The sequence below is a fragment of the Aedes albopictus genome, chromosome 3, assembly GCF_035046485.1.
Source record: "Aedes albopictus strain Foshan chromosome 3, AalbF5, whole genome shotgun sequence".
NCBI lineage: Eukaryota > Metazoa > Arthropoda > Insecta > Diptera > Culicidae > Aedes > Aedes albopictus.
Window position 1 is genome coordinate 114910832 of NC_085138.1, and position 25998 is coordinate 114936829.

Genomic DNA, 25998 nt, shown 5'->3' on the forward strand with positions numbered 1-25998 from the left:
ACAATACCTTAGAGGTCGGAAAAGCGCTCGTTTGTCAATGTTCTCGGGATCGGTGATCAGCGGAAGGAAGGCAGCGCCACCCTCGGCGGGTGACACGACGAACTTGACGGCGGACCAAACGGCAATGTTCTGGAACGGCGTCAGGAACGGTTCCCGTCCGTTGGAGCTTTTCACTCGCAGGCCAATGGGGCTGATGTCCAGTGTACCGGCGTTTTGGTTCTGTAAGGAGAAGAAAATAGACATTGAACTTAGTTTTTAAGTATGTTTTAATAATTAATGCAAGTTAAATGCAAGTTAAAAATGGCAAAAAGGGTGGAATTCGGTAACACAAAGTAATAGGTAATTACAGCTGATTCAATCCCCAACGCATCATTAGTCGACAGACAAACGTCATAGTTATAACCCAACCCAGGTCCATTCGATGAAGTTTTGCAATCGTTCGGAGAGAGTGCACCGGCCGATTCGATTCGACAGTCAATCAAAGCCCCGCCACTTCCAGGTTCGGTGAACCCTCTCCGAGGGGGATCCAACCGGTAGTTAATCAAACTGCGTCGACAATTGTGCATCCAGCATGAGACAATGGCCATCATCGGCATCATCGTCATCATCATCGTCAGTCTGCATGGCAGGTTGCCTTGGGCAAAGCGCAACGAAAAACCACCTGGGTCTAGCTACGAGTGGTCATGGAAGGCTTTTGTTTGGGGCTGCCCAGGTAAGTACACGTGCCTTACCACAACCAAACGAGTAGTGGAACAGTGGGAACTTCTTCTGAATACGGTGTTAGAAAAACTTTATGACATTCTTCAATATCCGAAACCTGAAATCTCTCCTAAAATTAGCCATGACTCTAACAAAATATCATATACTGGGTATGTTGCGTAATTCAGATCCCATTGCGATTCACTAGCCTCTGCCCAGCAACTCCTATCCCCACCAGATCATAGGCTGACAGGGAAGGATAGGGGGGGGGGGTGCTTCTGAAAACCTGAGCATCTGTTCTCCAGGAGGAGCGGCTCACAACAGCGTCTGATCCCCATGTTAGGGACGGCTGAACAACGTCCGAGTGCCAGGGAAGGACTCTAAGCTCAACTGTGCACTATAGTCCTGCAGAAAGTAGGGAGTTGGTGTTCGGCCCTACGAGCCAGCCGTAAAATAACATTGTGACAGAAAATCAGCAACAGAATAACACGAACCTAGACCAACGGCAACGACTCCAGCAAACAAAAAGGACTTGGGATTGGAAACTCGGTACCTACGACTGCTGACATCTCAACTTCATTGGGAGCCCCCGCATACTCGCCAAACTACTGAAGGACCGCGGGTTTGGCATCGTAGCGCTGCAGGAGGCGTGTAGGACAGGATCCATGTTGCGAACGTTTAGAGGTAATCATACCATCTATCAGAACTACGACAACACACGTGAGCTGGGAACAGCTTTTATCGTGATGGGTGATATGCAGTGGCGCGTGATCGATTGGTGGCCGATCGACGAAAGAATGTGCAGGCTTGATCCTCATTATTCAACTTCAGCATAATAAACGCACTGATGATGAAAAGGACGCATTTTTCGTGCAGCTCCAACGCGAATACGACCGCTGCCCAAACCACGACGTCAAGATCATCATAGGAGATCTAAACGCTCAACGACGCAGTGGAGAGCACCATCGGGTACGTGGTATCGAATCGACGGAACGAATGGTTCGACGAAGAGTGCAGAACAGTTTAGCAGGAGAAGGACGCAGCGCGGGCGGTAATGCTGCAGCAAGGGACCCGGCAGAACGTGGAACGTTACAAACAGAAGCGGAAACAACAGACACCCCTCTTTCGGGAAAAAGCGCCGCCTGGAAGAAGCAGAGTGCGAAGAAATGGAACTGCTGTACCGTTCCCAAGAAACACTGAAGTTCTATTAAAAGCTCAACGCATCCCGCAACGGCTTCGTGTCGTGAGCCGAAATATGCAGGGATAAAGACGGAGGCCTCTTAACAAGCGGACGTGAGGTGATCGAAAGGTGGATGCAGCACTTCGATCAGCACCTGAATGGCGTGGAGAACGTAGGCACGGGAGATCACGGCAACAAAGGAAACGACGGAAATGAACTATCTCCCACGCTGCGGGAGGTTAAGGTGAATATATGACGAAGCCACACCCCAAATTTTCAAGAGCACGAGCTGAATGAACCAAACGACGGATTGCGCTGAAAAGTTGATCGATTGGTCACCACCGGGGTGTGACCAATCGATCAACTTTTCAGCGCAATCCGTGGTTTGGTTCATTCAGCTCGTGCTCTTGAAAATTTGAGGTATGGCTTCGTCATATAATGTCCTTAAGGATGCCATTCATCAGTTCAAAACCAACAAAGCAGCTGGTAAGGATGGTATCGCAGATGAACTCATTAAGATGGGCCCAGAACCGTTGGCAACTTGTCTGCACCAGCTGATAGTTAGGATCTGGGAAACCGAACAGCTACCGGAGGAATGGAAGGAAGGGGTAATCTGTCCCATTCACAAGAAAGGCGACCATTTGGAATGTGAGAAATTCAGGGCGATCACTATTTTAATGTTGCTCACAAAGTGCTATCCCAGATCACATTCCGTTGTCTGTCACCTAAAACGAATGAGTTCATGGGAAGTTATCAAGCCGGCTTCATCGACGGCCGGTCGACAAATGACCAGACCTTCACCGTACGGAAAATCCTCCAGGAATGCTATGAATACTAGGTCCCAACGCATCACCTGTTCATCGACTTCAACGCAGCATACGACAGTATCGACCGCGCAGAGCTATGGAGAATCATGGACGAAAACGGCTTTCCTGGGAAGCTGACTAGAACGATGGACGGTGTGCAAAACTGCGGGTTTCGGGTGAACTATCCAGTTCAATCGAATCTCGCCGGGGACTGCGACATGGCGATAGACTTTCATGCCTACTCTTCAAAATCGCTCTGGAAGGTGTGATACAACAAGCCGGGTCGGGGAAAGATTTTCACGAAATCCGATCAATTTGTGTGCTTTGCGTACGACATGGACATTATCGCTAGAACATTTGGAACGGTGGCAGAGCTGTACACCCGCCTGAAACACGAAGCAGCAAAGGTCAGATTGGTGATGAATGCCTCAAATACAAAGTACATTCTGATAGGCTGAATCGAACACGACCGGATCCGTCTGGGTAGTAGTGTTACGATAGACGGGGATACCTTCGAGGTGGTGGAGGAATTCGTCTACCTCGGGTCCTTACTGACGGCTGACAACAACGTGAGCCGTGAAATTCGGAGGCGCATCATCAGCGGAAGTCGGGCCTACTACGGTCCAGAAGCAACTGCGGTCGAAAAAGGTTCCCCCACGCACCAAAGTGCACCATGTACAAGACGCTAATGAGACCGGTGATCCTCTACGGACACGAGACATGGACCATGCTCGAGGAGGACCTGCAAGCACCCGGAGTTTTCGAGTGACGCGTTCTAAGGAAAATGGTGTGTGGCGGAGAAGGATGAACTACGAGCTCGCTGCACTATACGGCGAACCCAGCATTCAGAAGGTGACCAATGACCATTTATGGACGCTTCCTCTACAGATGCATATGAATACATATGCTACAGATCTAGTTCAAAAGCCAAAGTTTTAATCCACCCCACGTCCCATAGTGCCCCACGATGGGCGTGGAGAAAAAGTACCATCTCATCGCCCCGGCCAGAGACGCGTGTTGGTACAAATGTTGCAAATGAAACGGTTGTTTTTCCACGGAAGCACGGCTGTGGTTGCTCTCCGGCTACCTCAGGTACCTAGCTAGTTCGCGCAGCGCATAACCAATATTTATCATTCAATCAATGACCGACCTAAACGCGCTCGCGCTAGTTAGTTGGCATTTGTTTTTGCTGCTCGGGGGCTTCGTTTTCCTCTCTTTGGCGATTTTTTTTCGATTGTGGGTAAGAGTAGTCAAAACGGGAGGAACATTATTGGTACCAACATTTCTAGTTGCGGGAAGGCCAACTGTTAGTTCGTGTTTTCACACGGGGCGAGTTTGGGAAGATCGACTAAATATTGGGTGGTTTTTGCAATGCTGGATCTTGGGTCACTAGATTCTGCGTGTGAAAAAGTTACATATGGTTGGGTTGGCAAAAAGAGTTTCTGCAAAATAAATTGTTTACGGTTTGCACAGGAATAAAAAAGTTTCGTGCTTGGCAAGGTCCTGGAGATTCGGCAGGGAAATTAAATATTTAGTGCTTTGAAATGCTAATTTAGCTAATACGCGAACGAATGTGAGAAGATTCCTATTAATTGCGGATTTTTAAAAGAAAATATTCACTCCTCGGTAGCCGCCGACTTCGGAATCGTAGTGTGGCTTGTAGCACTACGCCATCCAGTGAAATTTCAAATATTTTGTGTAGTGTTTTCCATCGGAAGAAAAGTTAAAAAGAAAGCAACTTGATTCAGCATGTGACTTGTTGGTGAAGTGGTTAAGAAATCTAGATAATTTTGAGTGTGTTGATGCAGAAAAAACACACAATTTCAAGGTGCAACAAAAGAAAAATAAAGGCAGGTCGCAAATTCTGCCTGTCACAAGTTTTCGTGTGATGTTTTTCTTGTTTTTTTTTTTTCCATATTTGATTCGGCCTACAATTTTGCTTTTAAGTTCTCGTCGTGTTTTTCACCGCGCGTCGACGTTTTTGGTGCTAGTAGGAAATCGGTAGTAGCTTTCGCAGGAATGCATCAAATTCCAGTTGGTCGATTGCTGATTTCAACCAGTTCTTATTGTCTTTCCACCACACGTTGTACATTTCAGTGCCAGAAGAGGATCTGGAGTGACTTTTGCGCGAGAATTACTACGTAGCTAATCGGCCGGGCGCGTAATAAGGGAGATCGAAAGTGACGTCGGTGTGGGTTGATCGAGAACCGTTTCATGCGTTTCAAGACTGCGGAAAAACTACGTACCAATTGGAACAAAACCAAGGACAAATTATTCAGATAATCAAGAAATGAGGCTTTCAAATCTAGACGTTGATTATGCTGAGCTTCCTTTGGTTTTTGTTAGTGAAGGTCAAATTTCATCATTGAAACTCGGTGAGAATATTCCATTTTTCACTTTACCATACCATAATAGACTCGCAGTTATAATTCTAAGTAGTTTGTCGGGGTTACAGGGTATTTAATTCAGTCGGGGAAGGGATCGTTATATTTTCTTCTCGTTTCAGAGAGCGAGCAATGGCGCTTAAACCTAGGCTTTCGAGCCAGGACATAAGGGGTTAATACCATAAATACCTTTGTCCCATCCCAGGAAGAAGAGGAGCCCCAACGGAGTGACATTAACTTTCTTAGCAACGTCACTCCCAACGTTTTTGCTTCACATTTATTACACATACGATTCGGAGCGGCTGACGAGATGTCGCCGTTCCATAGTTCTGTTCAATTGTATTCTTCAATAACGCTGCACAGTAGGCCTGGCCGCTTCAATACTTGTAATACATCTCCGATGCCTTGCAAGTATTGATAATGACAAGAAAAATGGTAGAAGTAGTCGATTCTACCATTTTCCAGGATTCTTTCAATGAATGGCTGTGTATGTGTAGACTAGACTAGACTAGACTAGAATAAATTGTTTACGGTTTGCACAGATTTACCGGAAAAAAACTTTTGCTAAATTAAATCTGTAGCAAAGATAACGAAGAACTATTGTCTTGAATGTTGCACATAAAGAGTCTGATTGCAGTGTCTTAGATAAAACAAGCGGATACCGTAATATTAAACTACAATCCAGAAAATAAGATTCCTAAGAACGGTTATCAATAGAACAGCAGTTGACCGACATATCAACTTCATGCATCGATTTTGGGCCATTGTGCTAGTTATAGCTATAGCGGTGTTACCTTTTGAGCAACATGATATATGAAAATTTGTTAAACTATCAACCTTGATGAGTGCTTTTGTAGCAATATTCTAGGTTCATACACACATACATACACTCAGAAACAATACAAATCATATTTAGTATGAAGCATAATCTTTTTTGTCATTACCGTAGTTTATAAGTGTCCTGGTATTACAAGTATACTGTCGCCACATAATCATTTAAACTTCACAACATTTATGCGAAAATATATTTAGCAATGTTTTGTCCAGCCCGGAGTTCAGTCGACTCAGGAAACTTTGCAGCGCCCGCCACTATATTAAAAGTACAATTAATATGACGAATTTCGCACCAACTCGTCTTCGGGGTTGGCAGCACCCCCTCAGAATGTTATGAAATTTTGTAGGTTTCAAGACTTTACCTTTTCAAGCAACTTTGCGTATTTTGTTTTTTCAAAATTAACCTAGACTAACATTTAAAAAGAGTCAAAGTTCTTTAACCGTTTTTTTTTCACAAAAAATAACTCGAATATGATAAGATGTACAAAAAAGTGATGTATGGGTGACATTTAGAAAATTGTCCAAGCTTTCATGAAAAAATATTTTAAAAATTCTAAATACATTTTTACACGCTAAAAAATATATTTTTAAAATTAAAAGTCAATTTACAGAAAATGCCCACTTTTTTATGTTTTGAAATTTTTTTCCAAGAAAGTCAATATTGTTGCCTAACTTTCCTCCATACATCACAAGATGGGCACTTTTAAGGAAAAAAAGTTTTTCTAGCAAAAACTTTTTCATGTTAGTTTTTTTTAGCGTGTTGCGCATTAGCCGTTTTTTTTACAAAAAATATAACTCGAATATGATAAGTTGTACAAAAAAGTGATGTATGGGGGACTTTTAGGGAATTGTCCAAGCTTTCAAGAAAACATATTTAAAAAATATAAAAAAATGTTTTACACGCTAAAAAATATCTTCTCAAAATTAAAAGTCATTTTACAGAAAAAAGCCCACTTTTTTATGTTTTGAATTTTTTTTCCCAAGAAAGACAATATAGTTGCCTAACTTTCCTCCATACATCACAAGATGGGCACTTTTAAGGAAAACAAAATTTTCTAAAAAAAACTTTTTCATTTTATTTTTTTTTTTGCGTGTTGTGCATTAACTCGTACAGTAATGTATCCAGAATCCTAATGACAATCCATTAAAACTTAATGGGCTCAACTACTTTTTTAATATCTTTACGCGCTTGACATTGAAAACGTGCTTTATATTGGAAAGGGCTCAAGACAAATTTGCTTTTAGGGTTTTATATCAATGAAAACGCTTGTGTATTGATGAAATATGTACATATGTATATGTGTATTCAATTATTTTCTTTTCTACAATATATACATTCTTCTTTTATACATTCTATTGTAACGTTTTTTGAATATTAGATCTTTAGTCTATCTGAAACAAAGTAAACTTTTTTGGATTATCTTTTGAATTCGAAAACTTCATCGCTTCAATTTGATTTTCAGAAATTGGCACAAATGAATGAAATTTTTGTGTTCCAGGTATTGTTTTTAGAAAGACGCGGACACCGTCTTCAGCCAGAGGCTGCACAGACTGAATTAAACTTAACACTAGGCAAGGGACACACGGAGCATGCACCAGTGGATACGGAGATGAAACTATCCTCACGAAAAGTTTCATCGCCCGGAGCGGGAATCGAACCCTCACCCCAAAGCATGGTGCGATTAGAAGCTTGGTGACCTTAACCGCACGGCTACGAGGCTCCACACACTTTACGTGACTGTATGTGTATAGTTCTTCAAGTTCATCCATCATTTTTGCATATTGTTCATTTGAAATAAAGCAGAAATTCAATTTTGTTATATGTATATCTGACTGTTAAACTGCCCAGTCATACAGTTCTCGAGGAGTTGTGATTGTGTTTCCATAATCTCGAGCAAGACTTGCTCGTTTTGCCATTCGCTTGAGAGTACCTCCAATAGCGTCACATGGACCTTTGCCATGTGAAGTTGCGAAGAAGTGCCATTCTGTTTCCAATCCATAATTGGACCGAAAACTGCACAAACTGGCAAATTTTTTTTTGTTCTTATAATGAGCTGCTGCTCCATCTGACATGAAAGTAATTTTTGAGAAATCAATCGATTGTTTAATGAAATCCAGCAGTTTTGATATAAATAACTGAACTGCTGTTGTATCGTGTGTAAGTACTTCAGATATTATTATAAAGCTCAAGTTTTTCAACTTATTTTCTTTTCTGTAGTACACTTCAAAGGGGTGAATGGTAGCTTGAGAATTATTCCAATGGTAACCTTGAGCTGAATTTTGAATGATAAATGAATAATTTTCTGAAAAGTCACAAATTGTTAATACTTCACCCTGTTTAAGAGATTCTTTTTTATCCCGCAAAAATGAGGATTGTTCTTTATAAATGAAATCATGAGTTATAAGCTTATCAACTTTTTCTACAAAATACGGAACAAACTCGTCTATAGTCTTAGTAATAGTTTCCAAATTGCATCGATCAGTGGTTAGCCATTGTTGAAATAAAACCGATTCTTTATCATTCGCTTCTATTAATGATGTTAGTTCACTGGTTCTAGGCACACAATAATACAATTTCAGCAAACATAATGCTGTTTTAAGCATTCCGATATCAAAACAAGCTGAGAAACAGGTTCTATTCCAGTTGGGATGTAACGCCAAGAAAAAGAAGGCACCCAATCAAACAAAGTTGTAATGCCCATTGAGTGTTATTAAATGGGTATAAGGATTCTTGATACATCCTGTACGAGTTAATGCGCAACACGCTAAAAAAAAATAACATGAAAAAGTTTTTGTTAGAAAAACTTTTTTTCCTTAAAAGTGCCCATCTTGTGATGTATGGAGGAAAGTTAGGCAACAATATTGACTTTCTTGGATAAAAAATTTCAAAACATAAAAAAGTGGGCATTTTCTGTAAATTGACTTTTAATTTTAGAAATATATTTTTTAGCGTGTAAAAATGTATTTAGAATTTTTAAAATATTTTTTCATGATAGCTTGGACAATTCTCTAAAAGTCCCCCATACAACACTTTTCTATAGGTCTTGTCATTTTTGAGTTACATCGATTTTTAAAAAATTTTCGAAAAAAAGTTAGGCCCTCTTCAAATGTTACTCTTGAAAATTTTCGAAAATTTAAGTATGCAAAGTTGCTTATAAAAACCTAGTCTTTATGCCCACCAAGTTTCATTCGATTCTGAGAGGGTGTTGCCAACCACTGGTTGAGTTGGCGCGAAATTCGTCATATTGAACTTTTGTTCTGCTGTTTTGTGTGCGAACATCGATTATGGTTCTAAAATACTCAGGTAAGTAACTAGCAGAAACAATACTTTAAGCTAGGAACAGTTAAGAACTGCATTCTTTCACCATAGGCACCATTAAGACGGACAGCATGAAAATCTCCTTGAATTGCCAAGTTAACCGAGTGCAATTTCTCTTCTTCCTGCTACTTCCCGCGGCTTCTGGTGAAACAAGGAAAATCATCAACAGAGTGAACGGATTGAACCAAGGATCAGCTTCAAGACATCAGATATCAAATAAATCACGTATTCGTGCCAGGAAACTGTAGCAGTCACATCCATTTTTAGCCTCGCAGCAGCAGCATGAAGATCGCACCAGCCAGCACCCGAGTTTAAAATCCTCTCCCGTTTCCCATCATCGATCTATGGTAACATATTTAACATTACATGTCGTTAAATTGTGTATTTATTATCTCGATTATTATAAATAAAGTTAAATTTAGTATCTCGCGAACAATCTGTGATTTGTAGTTTTGATTGATTTTGAAAACAAAACAGAAATAAACAAAATTCGGGGTTATACTGGCCATCGATAAAGCTGATGTATACTAGAATGCGTGTAGATCGAAGTTATACTAGGCCAGTTTTGTTGTAACCTATACTAGACCTGGGGTCAACCAGGCGAAAACGATTTAGTATGGGATTTATACTATTTAGTTTAGATTTTTTTCTGAGTGTACTTTTCAGGGTTGTTTTTTGTAACATGCCCTGCGCACCGTATCCTACCGGATTTCGTCACCTTCTAGGATCACCGTCGTGTACAGCGAGCTCGCGGTTTATCCTTCTCCGCTACACGATTGAATGCCTGTGTTTTTCATGAGTGTGTCCTGGGATGGAAAATGTCGCGAAATTTAATGAAAAAATATCATAACATTTTTATATTTATACCACTTTCGGTATAGATTTGTGTTCGTAAGCATCACTTCCGTCAAGAGGCTCCCGTCCTCATCCGGCATATTTCGGCTTGCGGCATGAAGCTCTTCAAGGATGAGTTGTGCTTCTGATAGAACTTCTTTGTTTCTTGAGAATAGCAAAGTAGGTCCGTTTCCTCAAACTCCGCTTCTTTTAGGCGGTGTTTCTTCTCCCCAATGAGACAGATCTGCTACTTCTGCTTCCGTTTGTAACTTTCTACCGGGTCTCATGCTGCAGCATATCTGGCATTCTTCTTCTCCAAAATCTCTACACACTCCTCGTCCAACCAGTCGTACTGCCAACTCCGTTCCACCTACCCAATGGGGCTCTCGGCTGCGTTATTTAAGACTGCTTTAATTGAACTCCATCATCTCTCAAGAAAAGCCTTATGGAGCTCGCCCTCGTCCAACAACGCTACTTCTGAGTACAGATATACCTCGATTTAGTGGACCCTCGATTATATAGACCCCCGATTTTATGTACTTCGATTTTCCAATGATCTCAAATCGCCTCAAGTTAGACAAGGCATCATAATATTCACACCTTTTGCACGACTTTCTCGCAAAAAACGGAGAATTTACTTTCTCACCATACAAAAATTCAGCTCATTACTTACTACAAATCTAGTACTTCACCGATCGTGTCACATTGTATTATATTCCTGATATTTTTGGTAGATGCCTGTTGATTAAATACCAATTGATTGAATTGTGACAAATTCTATAAAAAGGTCATTATAATGCTTCGGAAGATTACAAGATGTGTAATAAATTACGTCTAATGCTGTCATTGTAGAATCAGTGCTAGTTAATCAAGGTTCTTCAATTTCAGCGTCCCTTCACGTGTACATTTCCAAGGATGAATTCCTGCAGGAATCTTTGAAGAAACCGCTTGGGGAATTCCTGAAGGAACAGCTGGAACAACTTCTGAAAGAATCCATGGAACAACTATTGAAGAAATCCCTGCCGAAATTTCTGAAGTAATTCCAGTAATATTGAAGTAGTCTCTAAAGATATTTCCGCTGAAGAAATTTAAGAAGGAATTAAAAAAAAATCTGAAGAAAATCTATCTATCTATCTATATATATAAAAATGAGTTTGAAGTCCCTTTGAGACAACAAAACTCACGAACGGGAGAACCGATCAGGATGACTTATGCAGGGTTTGATTCGTATTCATGGTGGCTGTGTTTATATGCAGAAAAAGTTACGAAAATCAACTAAAAAGTAAGAAAATTTATAAAATACTGATTTTTTTATGACCCGGGAAGAAAATCAACACGATCGAAATCAAACCAATCTAGAGTGCCGTGCTACAATGACCATAACAATTGTCAAACCACCACTGCTTGGCAAGATTAAGTTTGCCGGGACAGCTAGTTCTTAATAAATTTCTGAATGAATTTATAAAAAAAAAATGTTTTTAGAATCCATAGTTGAATCGGCCCATATAGCCGAGGCGGTAAACGCACGGGTATTCAGCATGACCATGCTGAGGGTGACGGGTTCGATTCCCGGTCGGTCCAGGATCTTTTCGTAAAGGAAATTTCCTTGGCTTCCTTGGGCATAGAGTATCTTCGTGCCTGCCACACGATATACACATGCAAAATGGTCATTGGCAGAGGAAGCTCTCAGTTAATAACTGTGGAAGTGCTCATAGAACACTAAGCTGAGAAGCAGGCTTTGTCCCAGTGAGGACGTTACGCCAAGAAGAAGAAGAAGTTGAATTTTCTAAAAATGGAAAATGAAAAAAAAATAAAAATCCTAATTTTTTTTTTTAAATGAGCTTCTGGAGAAATCCATAGAGAAATTCTTAGCGGTACGCTTGGAGGAAATCCTGGAGAAATTTCTGAGAAAATGCATAGAGGGATACCCGGCGGAATTTCTGATGAAATCTCTGTGAAAATTTCTGCAGGAATCTCTGCAAGAATGTCTTCCAGCCTTTCCATAGAAATCCTCTGTAGAAGTTTGCAAAATATGTAGAAAAGTTTCTGAAGGAACGTGAAGAAATTTTGGGATTTTCCTTAAAAATCTCTTGTAGAATTCCTTAAGCAATCCTTGGAGATAGTTCTTAAGAAAGCATCAGAGAAAAAATTGAAGGAGTTTTGAGTTTCTGATATACATATATCTAAGATATATCTATGATATATGATTTCAATTATGAATTAAATTCTAAAAAAAAAGTGTATGGAGTATTTTTGAGAAAGTTCATGGAAAGTTTTATAGATGAATGTTTTGAAAAAATTCTGGAAGAATCTCCATTACAGAAATCTGAAGAAATTCGTAGATGAATTTCTGGAACAATCTATGCAAGATTTTCAAAGCCATGTAACATTTCTGAAAACTGTCCATGCAAGTTTTAATTAAGGAGTTGTTGGAGAAATTTCTAAACGATGTTCTTAAGTCTAAAGGAATCTCTAGAAGATATTATGAAAAATATTCTGACTGAATTTCTTTAAGAATTCCTGGAAATTTTTTTCAGGAAATCGTGAACGATTTTTGAATCCTAGGATGGGTTTCAGCAATGGTTCATGAAAGAATTATCTAAAAATCTGCGGAAGTTTTTTCAAAGTAATTCTTGGAGAAATTTGGCGAATTCATTATTGAAGCCACTGGAAATTTTCTGAAAGAACCCTTCGAAAAAATTGTGAAGAAACCCCTTGAGTAGTTTCTATAGGAACCCCTGTAGAAAATTTCCAAATGGATCTCATATTTTTTTATAGAGTTCCTGGAGGAATTAATAGAGAAGTCTCAGGAAATTTTTTTGATAGAAATTCAGATTCAAAAAAAAAATCCCTGGAGCAATTCTAAAGCAAACCCCGGAGAAGGTTTTGGAATAAATCTTTGGGGGATCGTTTGAGAAAATGATTAAAGAAACTTCCGAAGAATTTTTTGGAAAAAAAAATCTAAAAAAGTCTCGAAAAAAGGTAAATTTCTGAAGGATTTTCTGGAGAAATCCCTGGAAAATTTCTACGAAAAAACATACACAATTCTGTCTGGAACTTCCGGAGAAATTCCTAGTGGATTTTTTGAAAGAATCTCTGAACGGACTTTTGTAAGAATCCATAGAGGAATTTCTATTCAAATTCATGGGAGTTTTTTGGCAGAAAAAGTGGAGGAATTTCAGAAGTAAATGATGAAACATGCTTTGAAAGAATTGTTTGTGAAATTTATAGAACAGAAGGAATTTCTAACAAACCTACGAAGAAAATTTCCGAATGAATCCATTGAAGGTTTGCGGACAAGTTTCCGCAAACAAAAATAGAATGACGTATTAAAAGAATTTCTGAAGAAATTTTTGGTAGATTTTCAAAAGAAATCTCCAAAGGTTTCTCCAAACAAATGACTACGGAAATTTATGAATACTTGAGGAATTTCTGAAGTAATCCCTGGGCGAATTTCTCAAACAGTCCCTGAAATGATTTGTAAAAAAATCACGGAGTAATTGGTGAAGCAATTCTTGCCAAATTTCGTTAAATAATTCTTTGTGACTCTTCGGGAGGAACACATGGAAGATTTTCTGAAATATTCTGTAACATAATGATTTGATGTGGGAAGTTTTATTCGGAGATATTCGTTATAAGGTTGAAAACTTTACGTTTACTTAATTTTACTTAACACCTAAGAATTGCAACTAAAAGCTACCGAGAAGATAGCGGCACAAACCTACACTACTTAAGGTGCCATTAGACTGTTTGTCATTATTGCAAATATTTGCCATTGAAGACCGCCTTTGATCCAAGGTTGTTGTGATTCACGTTATATTTGTCATTTGGGCTGTAAAACGGTCATTCGATAAGGAGAGCGACCAATATAGCTCTGGTCCTCACAAGTTCCTACCTCATGCTTCCACGGGTCAAGTGATGACAAAGACCGCCAACTAAGAGTTGTGTGCTTAGCTGGTAGTGCAGCCTGGGCACTGTTGTCCTTTTGTCTTCAGCTAGATTGAGGAGGTACGACCCGAGCGTCTGTTCACCAAGGAGGTGCGGCTCAAACAGCGTCTATTCTGGCATCCAGCGGCTGAGTATGAAACGCTGCACCACGCCCAGCTAGATCCAAGGTGGTAGCCCCATCAGCGTGGTCGTCCTAGTGTTGGTTGGGACGTTAAACAGAACTGGCACGATGATCCTCCGGCGAGACAGGAGTGTTGGCGTAGGCCCAATAAGCCAACCGTAAAAATCCCCATTGTGAATAACATAGGAGAAAATGCGACTTGATACAATCAGCAAAGACCCACGCGACGAAATAAGGACTACGATTGGAAACTTGGAACATGGAATTGCAAGTCACTAGGTTTCGCAGGATGTGACAGGATAATCTACGACGAACTACACCCCCGCAACTTCGACATCGTGGCGTTGCAGGAACTTTGTTGGACTGGACAGAAAGTGTGGAAAAGCGGACATCGAGCGGCTACCTTCTACCAAAGCTGTGGCACCACCAATGAACTGGGAACAGGATTTATAGTGTTGGGCAAGATGCGACAACGTGTGATCGGGTGGCAGCCAATCAACGCAAGGATGTGCATGTTGAGAGCTAAGGGCCGTTTCTTCAACTACAGCATCATCAACGTCCACTGCCCACACGAAGGGAGACCTGGTGACGAGAAAGAAGCGTTCTACGCGCAGTTAGAGCAAACATATGATAGTTGCTCGCCTCGTGACGTGAAAATCGTTGTCGGCGACATGAACGCGCAGGTAGGAAGGGAGGAAATGTATAGACCGGTAATCGGGCGACACAGCCCGACACTTTGCAGCCTCCCGTGATATGGTAGTCCGAAGCCCCTTCTTGCCCCGCAAAGTATCCACAAAGTCACCTGGAGATCACCCGACCATCAAACAAAAAACCAAATCGACCACGTTCTAATCGACGGTAAATTCTTCTCGGATATAACCAACGTCCGCACATACCGCAGTGCGAATATAAATTCGGATCATTACTAAGTCGCTGTATGCATGCGCTCAAAACTTGCGACAGTTATCACCACGCGTCGAAGTCGAACGCCGCGGCTCAACATCGAGCAACTTCGTAACGTAGAAGTGGCTCAAGACTACGCGCAGCAATTAGCAGTGGCCTTACCAACGGAAGAGCAGCTTGGCGTAGCTACACTTGAAGATGGACATTAGGGTGGCCCACACTTATATGAAAAACAAAAATTTCGGAAAATGCCAAGTCTTACCTCCTAAATCAGTTGCTTTGGACTCCCAGAAGCTACGTTCAAAATTTGAGCAAAATCGGTTGAGCCTAAGAGGGCGCTCAAAACGCTTGAAGTTTATATGGGAAAACTTGGCCAAATGTATGCAGAAATTTTAAGTTTTCGAATTTTGCCGCTAGGTGGCGCTGTAAGCGTTCAATAAATAAACCGTTCAGTATTATTGTAGATGACTATATGCCAAAGAACTTTGTCAAAGACCGCGAAGTAATCCGACGGCTGTGAAAAAAGTTATACCCTAGGCAAAGTGAGGCAAAGTATTGAGATTTCATTATTGATATTATTCCTTTACATGCATTGGAAAAATAATAATAAAGTTTATCCTCACTTTAACTAGGGTATAACTTTTTTCACAGAGGTTGAATCACTTTGCGGTCTTCGACAAAGTTGTTTGGTATATAGTCACCTACAGTAATACCAAAGGGTTTGATGATTGAACGCTTACAGCGCCACCTAGCGGCAAAATTCGAAAACTTAAAATTTCTGCATACATTTGGTCAAGTTTTGAGCGCCCCCTTAGGCTCAACCGATTTTGCTCAAATTTTGAACGTAGCTTCTGGGAGTCCAAAGCAACTGATTTAGGAGGTAAGACTTGGCATTTTTCGAAATTTTTGTTTTTCATATAAGTGTGGGCCACCTTAATGGACATCCGATCCGCGATAGGTAGTACCTCGGCTACAGTACTAGGCTTCGCGACTCCGAATCACAGAAACGACGATGGTACGACGGCGAATGTGAACAGTTGAAAACGAGAAGAATGCGGCATGGGCGAGAATGCTGCAACACCGTACGAGAGCGAATGAGGCACATTACAAACAGGCGCGGAACAGGCAGAACTCAGTCTTCCGGATGAAGAAGCGCCAGCAGGAAGAACGAGATCGCGAAGCGATGGAAGAGCTGTACCGCGCTAAGGACACACGAAAGTTCTACGAGAAGCTGAACCGCTCGCGCAGATGCTTTGTGCCACAAGCCGACATGTGCCGAGATAATCACGGGAATATTCTCACGAGCGAGCGTGAGGTGGTCGACGATGAGCACCTCAATGGCGACGTTGCAAGTACCAAAGGTGGCGTGTTAACAGATCTAGGAGTATGTGCACAGGACAAAAGACTTCCGGCCCCAGACATCCAAGAGATTGAGGAGGAGGTTGGCCGGTTGAAAAACAACAAAGCCGCTGGAGCAGATCAGCTACCAAGCGAGCTTCTAAAATACGGTGGAGAAGCACTGGTGAGAGCACTACACTGGGTCATTACCAAGATTTGGGAGGAGGAAGTATTACCGGAGGAATGGATGGAAGGTATCGTGTGTCCCATCTCCAAAAAGGGCGATAAGTTGGATTGCGGGAACTACCGCGCGATCACACTACTGAGCGCTGCCTACAAAGTACTCTCAAATTTTATGCCGCCGTCTATCACCGATTGCAAGAGAGTTCATGGGGCAATATCAGGCTGGATTTATGGGCGAACGCGCTACAATGGACCAGATGTTCGCCATCCGCCATGTGTTGCAGAAATGCCGCGAACACAACGTGCCCACACATCACTTGCTCATCAATTTCAAATCGGCGTATGATACAATCGATCGAGAACAGCTATGGCAGATTATGCACGAGTACGGATTCCCGGATAAACTGATACGATTAATCAAGGCGACGATGGATCGAGTGATGTGAGTAGTTCGAGTATCAGGGACACTCTCGAGTCTCTTCGAATCTCGCGGAGGGTTACGACAAGGTGATGATCTTTCGTGCTTGCTGTTCAACATTGCTTTAGAGGGTGTAATTAGGAGAGCCGGGATAAACACTTATTTTTTGTTTTTTTATTTCTGTGTATTTTAACTAAAGCTAATTCTACACTTTGGGGGATAAACACGAGTGGAACGATTTTCACGAAATCCGTTCAGCTGCTTGGTTTTGCTGATGATATTGATATTATTGCTCGTAAATTAGATAGATTTCGGAAACGTATGTACATCCGACTAAAGAGTGAAGCCAGGCGAATCGGATTAGTCGTTAATGTGTCGAAGACAAAGTACATGATGGCAAAGGGCTCCAGGAAGGAATCACCACGTCCGACGCCCCGAATTTATATCGACGGTGATGAAATCGAGGCGGTTGAAGAATTCGTGTACTTGGGCTCACTGGTGACCGCCGACAACGACACCAGCAGAGAAATTCAGAGGCGCATTGTGGCAGGAAATCGTTCTTACTTTGGACTCCGCAGAACTCTACGATCGAATAAAGTTTGCTGTAACACGAAGTTAACTATCTACAAAACGCTGATTAGACCGGCCGTCCTCTATGGACACGAAACGTGGGCCCTATGTGCAGAGGATCAACGCGCCCTTGGATTTTTCGAACGGAAGATGTTGCGTACCATCTACGGCGGAGTGCAGATGGAAGACGGGACTTGGAGAAGGCGAATGAACCACGAACTGCATCAGCTGCTGAGAGAACCAACCATCGGCCATGCCACGAAAATTGGGAGGCTGCAGTGGACAGGTCACGTCATCAGGATGTCGGATATCAACCCGACTAAAATGGTTCTCGAGAGTCATCCGACCGGTACAAGAAGACGTGGAGCGCAGCGAGCTAGGTGGGTCGACCAAGTGGAGGACGACCTGCGGATCCTACGCAGAGTGCGGACCTGGAGACAAACAGCCAGATGGAGATGGCTACTATGTACAGCAGAGGCCCCCCAGGCCTTAGTCTGATCGGTAAGTAAGTAAGGGGTTAAATTGGTTTTAGTAATAATGTATAGCCCATCAAACACAAACATAGCACAAACATGAATGTGAGACATAGAACCAAAAATCAAGCAGTAAGAGCTTCGTGTTTCATCGTGTGTTTTAAGAAGAAGGGACGATCGCTGTTGATACTGCTTTGAGCGAGTTTCATTGGTGTGGTTCGATTCTATTTCGAAGGACGGCGTTTATCATTTAAAGCAAGAGTCAGAGTATGTGTTGTTAACCATCCTAAAATTGCACAACTATGGTCTCGACTGTATTTCTCATACACTAGTATGAGAAATACAGCCGCCACTGTATGACGGTTCTTACTGTTTCGTTGTCTTGTGTGAAGAATTAGCTTTAGTTAAAATTCACAAATACAAAGAAAAATAAAAGTTTCATTGTTTGAATCTGGCCTTTATTTTCGGTCATAACTCATTGTTAACTATCTGAGTAATAATATCAAATTTTAATTTCGGATGGTCTGAATTTGATTACGAAGTATGATCAGAAATTATATACAGCTATATCTTAGTAAGTAAATTACGTAAGGACCATGAACAAATAGTTAATTCTGAATCTTTTTCTTTAAAACCTTGCGATACTTAATCAATGCCGACCATCTCTCCGTGCGGTTAGCATTAATCATCAACCTGCGCGCGGCGGGTTTATCAAACCATACTAATTCCATTACACGGCCCCGATTGCCGACCGCCCAAGGCGCTATTCGAACAAAAATAAGAGGTCGCATCCCAACAGATAGCGGCATCGTCCCAAAAATCAAAACAATCCACACCGACTCGATAGCCGCCAGTCAGTCAGTCAGTCAGTCAGTCAGCCAAGTGAGGAACATTATAACATTGTGTAGGGTAGGTAATCGTTTCAACACGAACAGCAGAAACCATCATGGGATGGGTGATGGAGAAACGCATCTCCCGCAAGTTCCCGAAAAATCGAAAGCTTCCGCAAAAAAAAGGGGAGATAACGGAGCTACACCACCACCCAGTCAGAGGAACCAGGGAAATCGCCTTTTGAATGGAACCACCCCGCCTGTTTGGTCCGGCAGGGTCCGACTATCTATCGATTGTTACGCTTCGCAGCGGCAACGTCAACTTTTACTGTTGTGGTTTCGATAATTGGACCCATGGTAGGTGCCTACATCGCGCATCACCAAAAAAAAAAAAAGTTGGGTGCTGTGCACAAGTGCAGCGTCCTAGCCAAGGCAGCATGGGCCATTACAGGCTGGTGAAGGCGTGAAATTTGACCCATATATGTTTTAGATGCGAGTTTATAGCGATGAAGGTCAATCCGATTTGAAGATTGAATCGCAAGAATTAGAAGATTGGTAGCAAAAAATAGGGAACAATATTGAATCAAACCGATCAATTGACTAACAGTTTTCGGATTCATGGAGACCGCGTGAATGAAACGGGGACTTTGTGTTGGTTAACTGTCCGCTGAAGTAGTTGGGGTGGCTGAAGAAAAGGGGGACAACGTTTACTCTCCCTGCACGATGTGTTGTGTTGTGTGTTATACCTTGCTACCGTTTACAGCAAATCAAAAACCGAGATCTCTCTCTTAGTGATTCGACGTAATTGGCGTAAATTCAGCAGTATGTTATAGCAATGGGTTGTGTAACTGCAAGCGTTTAAGCTTAAGTTTTCAAGTGTTTTTTAAACAACTCTTCCAAAATGAGACATTCGTTTCAATGAGCGTGATTGTTTGAGTGAAGTGGTTGGAAAAATGTTTGTTCGTAATATAAGTTTTCAATCGAAATGAGGTGTCAACAGATGGGACTGCTGTATGCGGGTCAATTTTGCAATTGGATTTTTGCTTTCTGTTTCAGAGTTCAGATGCAATTTGTTTGGATCCCTGCATAGGCGGTTTTTAGGTTATTTATACAAAAACCCGGCATTCCGGTCCCAGGGTCTAGATTCCAGAAATGTAAACATCACTTCTTGTAACATATACAGCTTCATAATTTATAAAGATATGGATTATGATTATGGAACAATTTCTTTCATAACTATGGGGTAATCTCTGTCGGGATTCTGTGAGAATTCCTATGAAGCAGGCTCGTCCACAGAAAAGGCGGCATGGAAGGGTTTTTTTTTTCTTAATGTTAGCAAAGGGAGAGGGGCACCTAGTGATGGGTTTAACCCCCAAATCCCCTCGTCCCCTTATGCATGGGCTTGTTATTAGGAATCGGCAAAATTCCGCTCGGGGTTTTTTAAGATTTTTCCTCAGATTCTGAGAGAATCCCTTTAAAGAATTTGTAATAATGTCTATGGGGCATCCATTTAGTATGTCACGCTAAATTTGGCAGCTCTCGACCCCCATTCCCCCTTCATATGGTTTCTTCCTATATTTAATGCATTGCTTGTCAGACTATTGACAACCCCCTCCCCCCTATGAGCGTGGCATACTTTATGGATGCCCCTTTTCAGCATTCTTTGTAAATCCGTCTTAGAATACTGGAAGGTTCCCTTCAACAATCCTAGGTGGAACATGATTTACGCAATTCCTCCCCTACGTGTTATTCACGGAGAAAAAAATATAGTTATGCCAATCATATTGCGGTTGCGATCAAGCATATTTGTGCACTGACTTTTATATAATCCCTTTTTGAGATTGTATTACGCATAATACCATAGATCGAAGCATAACAGAAGCTTGAAATGGTCAAAATTGATGCACTGATTAGAGCAAGAAATATGCTTGGCTCAATCATATTATGCTTACATCAACAATATTTATTCTTGATGGTTTGACAGCTCATTTATTTCCATGGTAGATCCAAGCATGTTTATGCTTAACTTAACCCTAAACTTGAGGATCAAGCTCACTATATCAGATGCTTGTTTTAAGCATACACAAAAAATGTTCAAATGAGGTTATGTTGCATTTGTAAAATAATTAAATGCTTTAAATTTAGGTTAAACATTTCTATAATGGTCGTTTAATGTGGTTTCTGATTATTACTCATACATAATATTCTAATTATAACTTCATATACTCGGTTGTCGATTCCAAACTCCACCACGGCAGCCAGTCCGGTCATGCGCTTCTCCAGCAAGTCATCAAGTTTCTCGGCTTGCACATCCGTCCGGGGAATCTGTCCAAGAAGAATCCATCCAGATTGAATGGATTCCAGTGGCTGGATCTTGTTCCAGTCCCGATGCTACGGATGCTGCATTCTGGGCAAATTCTGGATCATCACAACAAGCTGCACCTGGAAAACTTAACAGACATTATGAGCTTGCGAATTCATGCACCCCATTACCAGCGTCACACTTACCTGAAGCTGAAGTGGCGAATTCTGTGATGATAGAGCACACTTGCTTTGGTTTCAGAATGAACAATTTGTTGTATAAAATTATTACAAGACGACAATATCGCCGTCGTAACTTTGAACTACCACCGCTGCCGCCGCCATGATGAACAATGGCTAAGTAGACAGCAGTCAGGAGGACGGGTCCAACTAATGACATGTATGCTTGGTTTAAGCATTTGATGGTTAGTGTTCAATGATGTTGATTGAAATGAAACGTATGCTTGATGTAGACATCAAATCGATATGAATCAACCATTTGAAGCAATTGAGTCAAGAATATCTTCGAAGCTTGAGAGAACTATGGAAAAAGTTATAACAATCAGACAACACTTCTGTCCGTGTTATTGAGTATTATTTAGATGCTTTGTCTTATGATCCAAATCACTTAAAAAGTTCATGTGTTGTGCAAAGTTAATGAAAATTTTTGAAGTTTTCAAATAGTGTATGAACAATTCCACTGCTACGTAGGGCTGATATGCATCATACATTGCCCGTGTAGTTGTCGGCTTAGAATAGTTCTACAGACCACCTGTTCCGGGGATAAAAGTCCACCAAACAGGTAGCCCTAATCCAAGGTGTCAGGTGACCCGTGCTGAGGGATGAAAGCTATTGAATTGTAATTTTAAGGAAAAAATACGTTGTAGGGACAAATTGTGTTTAGGTGCAAAAAATGTGCATTTATTTTAGTTTTTTCACGTTTTTATGGTCTCGGGACCAAAGGGGTACTTTGATTTTATATTTTATTAAGAAAATTCAGGAAATTTGACGTAGCATATGAAAAAAAAAAGGCGATGTCTTTTTTTTAATTTCCGAGACATGATTTTTTTTTTGAAAATAGAGGGTCATATATTTTAATATTAGCTGCACTGAAATTACCTGATATTGTAAATTCTCATAAAACTTTGCCTTGTATTGCTTTTTTGAGTGATTCCGGATGTTTCTGGTATCCATAGTTTTTTTTTATTCTCAATCACTTAACCTAATTTACAGCTTTATTGTCCACTGGGGCACTACGTGAGCAATTTCAATTGACAGCTGCACTTACATTTTGTACAGTGCCTAGATTCTATTCTACTTTATGGAACTGGTTGCCTTTCTGCTGCTTTCCTCCAAAAATTATGTAACTGTTGTGAGCCTATCACCAATCAATACTATTTTCTATTTCAGATGCACAAGTGGGCAACACTGCAGTCGGGACGACGAAACATCCCTCTTATTTTTTGAAGGGTCAAGATCGCCATTTTATTCGGTGGCGGGTAGACCACTTTGTCCGTCGTTTTTCTTCGAGCCGAGTGTCGTAATGTCGCGTTTTTTTTCAGATTTTTTTTTTCGTTTTACGCTATCTTTTTTTTTTATTTAACGCGATTTTCAGATTATTTTTTTCTTTTCTTTTATTTTGTTATTTCTTTTTTTTTCCTCGCGTTTTAAACATTTAGGTATTGCAAAGTTCCGATGACCCTGGAGGGATCGGTTCTGCTTGTGCCTCGCACTGAGCTGAAACATACTTATATATACAATAAATAGAAAAAAAATATCTTTTGTTTTATTTTCGGTCAACTCGTTGATTTTTTTTAAATAAATGAGATGTTTTTTTCCATGTTTTCGCGTTTTCTTTTTTAATGTAAATAGAGGTTCTGGGATCGCCAATTTTTTTCACGCGTTTCAAGCATTTATTGTAATGTTCCGATGACCCTGGAGGGATCGGTTCTGCTTGGGCCTCTCACTGAGCAGAAACATAATTATTTAAACAATAAATAAAAAAAAATCTCTTTTGATTGCCGACTTTCAAAAAAATTAAATTTCAACCAAATAAACAATCAATGCCGTGGGTCCATCGCCAGCTTTTCAGGCGACTCCTTGACCTACATATTACATCTCCCAACCACCCACTCCGTAGTACTTATGGGAGTGTCACTGAGTCGGAGGCCTCTTAAATACATCAACATTTCCTTCCCCTATCCCAAGTTACGGTAAAGATGGGCGTGGCCGGGAATAATGACATTTGTGCTTTTGGTATTCTTGCATAAGATTGGAGCAAAGTTAACTCCCCTGCCTTGTTCCGAAAAGCAATCCGAGCAAGATTAGCAAAAGGTACATGAATGTTGTTAGTATCCAATCTACGAAGTAAACCGTAACTACGCTAACGCTAACGCTAACGCTAACGCTGGTTGCCTTTCTGCTGCTTTCACTTTTTTTTCTACTTTATACCTAGTAGAATGATGAGCACAAGGATGATGATGGATGGACGTTGTTCCTTTCCAGTCCAATTGGGGGTCCATTATGAGTAGCAGTTCGCCGATGTCCAGGTATCCGGGTCCGTTTGAGCCATGGGGCTCAGAAGAGGGTCAGTGTCAGTTGCTCTCGGGGGAAAAGTAACTGACGAAAAATTGCAACAGCCGGGACTGGGAATCAAACCCATGACCATCCGCATATGAAGCGAACGTGTGACCAACTACGCCATGGGCCCCGGCTATCCATAGTTTTATAAGGCATCAAAATATAATCAAATTAAAAAGAAATGTTTGTTGAACAATTTGGCCTTTTATTTAAAAAAAATATTTCAAAAACTGAAACATATACATCTCTGATTTTTTGATATGTTACGCCAAATTTCCCGAATTTTGTGATAAAAATATAAAAACAAGGTACCCCTTTGGTCCCGAGACCATAAAAACGAGAAAAAGCTAAAATAATCGCATATTTTTGCACAAAACACAATTTGGCCCCTTCAACATGTTTTGCCTTGAAATTACAATTCAAAAGCTTTCAAACAAAAACAAGAAGTTTAAATCGGTCAACTAGTTCAAAAGTTATGATTTTTTGAAAATTTTTAGTTTTTAAAAGCCTTGATTTTTAGGACCACCCTATTTGAAAATTGGTCATCCTCATGACGAAATAAAATAATACGGGTCTGATTATTTTCGAAAAACTACGAACCCACCTAGTTTCACGACATTCGGAGTTGCACTATATCGTTTTTCTATGGAATGGCTGCAGGGGAAATCGGGGCCGTGACGATCTCTGGTGCTAAGGACGGTGATTATTTGCGTAGATCTTTTAGTTATTTGAAATACTTATTATAACTAAAACCGATAGTAAACAGTTGATTTAGAAGAGGACTAGAAGAGTATAGTACTAATTAAAACTACTTGTATACAGATTGCAGTATACGTTGTGTCGGGAACAGAAATGAATTCTATCTAAACACCGAAAGTGCATGTGGCCGGTAGTAAATAAGTTAAAATTCTATATAATAAACTAAATACCTTTGCAGTTTAGAGCTGCACAGTACCATAACTACAACTATGTGTATTGTATTGTTGACACCCTGGTGTACACCGATCATTTTGAGCTTGTTCCCCGCCAACAGTGGGTTTTCAGTCACCGTGGGAGTGTCACAGTCAAAAATCCAAATTGTTGTGATTTTTTTTTATTTTCACATTGCTTAATAGTGTAGACATTAACGGTTCCAGGTCATTTGACTGAACGCCATTTGACAGAATTCCGTTTGGCCGAAAAAAATAAAAAAGTACTTTAATAAGTGCCCATACCACTATGCCCAGCCTCAGTATAACTTGAAAGAATAGCCTATGAGTTAAAGAAGGAACAATCTGTGATATACAACCTCTAATAGCAACGGTTGCTATACTAACTATACCTACTTGAAAACAAAAATTGAAAAATTCCACTCCACTGTATTTTTTTTCTCTTCGCGTTTTTTGAACCAACACTAAAAACAACACTAGTTTACAAAATAAAACGAAAGTCGTAAACTTTTGGCAACGAACAAAATTTTTGAAGCAAAACTTAGCGCTGATTTCGAAACCGTGCTTAAAAATTTTTTAAGTAGAACTGTTTTTGACTTTTAGCTTAATATTGAGTTTTACAACTTATTAAAATATAGAATTAACTAAAATTCAAATATCTTGCGTTTTGTTCAACCAATTTTAAACCTTTCTCCATAAATTAAGAGCTAAGTACAATACTATTCGGTCATCTGTATACAGGTTTTGCGTCACATTGATGAAATTCTAGATATTGGCGAGTTTTGGGGACAATCTCCTTAATTTTTAGCAAAATTTCCAGAATTATATGAAAAAATGTATTTTTTAATGAGCAAAAAAAAAACAATTTAAAATTTCTATGTCATTGTTTATTTGACATATCATATGTAGGCAAGTTACAATAAAAAATCACCTAAATCGGAGCATTGATTACAGAGAATGAGTTGTGTGAAGTGTGAAGCTTAAAAATAGAACCAAAATCGATTTCAAATCAACAATCTCGTATGGAAAGTCGAAAAAAAAAATCGCTCTGCTATAATTGTTTTCCTTCGCGTTTTCCAACTCAGGGCATGATTCTACACCAAAAATGATCATCAGCTTACCGAGTTCAAAAATGCTAGTGCAATCACCAGTTTCCAAGTTAACAAATGCTGTTAACTAGTACGTCGCAATAACTCGCATTCAAAACACTTTTAATTAGGGGCCTTTTGACATTTGGGCCCATTGCGGTCTGCACCTACCACACCTACTAGCTACATCTTTGATTTTAATCATCGCTCGTGTTAGATCAAAAACATGATCAAATCGTTACATGCATTTCCTCCCCATC

The 25998-nt window shown here is 40.5% G+C and overlaps 1 protein-coding gene across 3 annotated transcripts in view; it reads right to left on the reverse strand.

The window, feature by feature from the left end:
* The window catches only part of LOC109405762 (uncharacterized), a 188739-nt gene that overhangs the window by 21847 nt on the left and 140894 nt on the right, over window positions 1–25998 (reverse strand). For all 3 annotated transcript variants that reach the window (XM_062859531.1, XM_062859530.1, XM_062859532.1), the window contains exon 3: window positions 8–219. In XM_062859531.1, the coding sequence (XP_062715515.1) occupies window positions 8–219 (212 nt within the window). The remainder of the gene's footprint in view (window positions 1–7; window positions 220–25998) is intronic.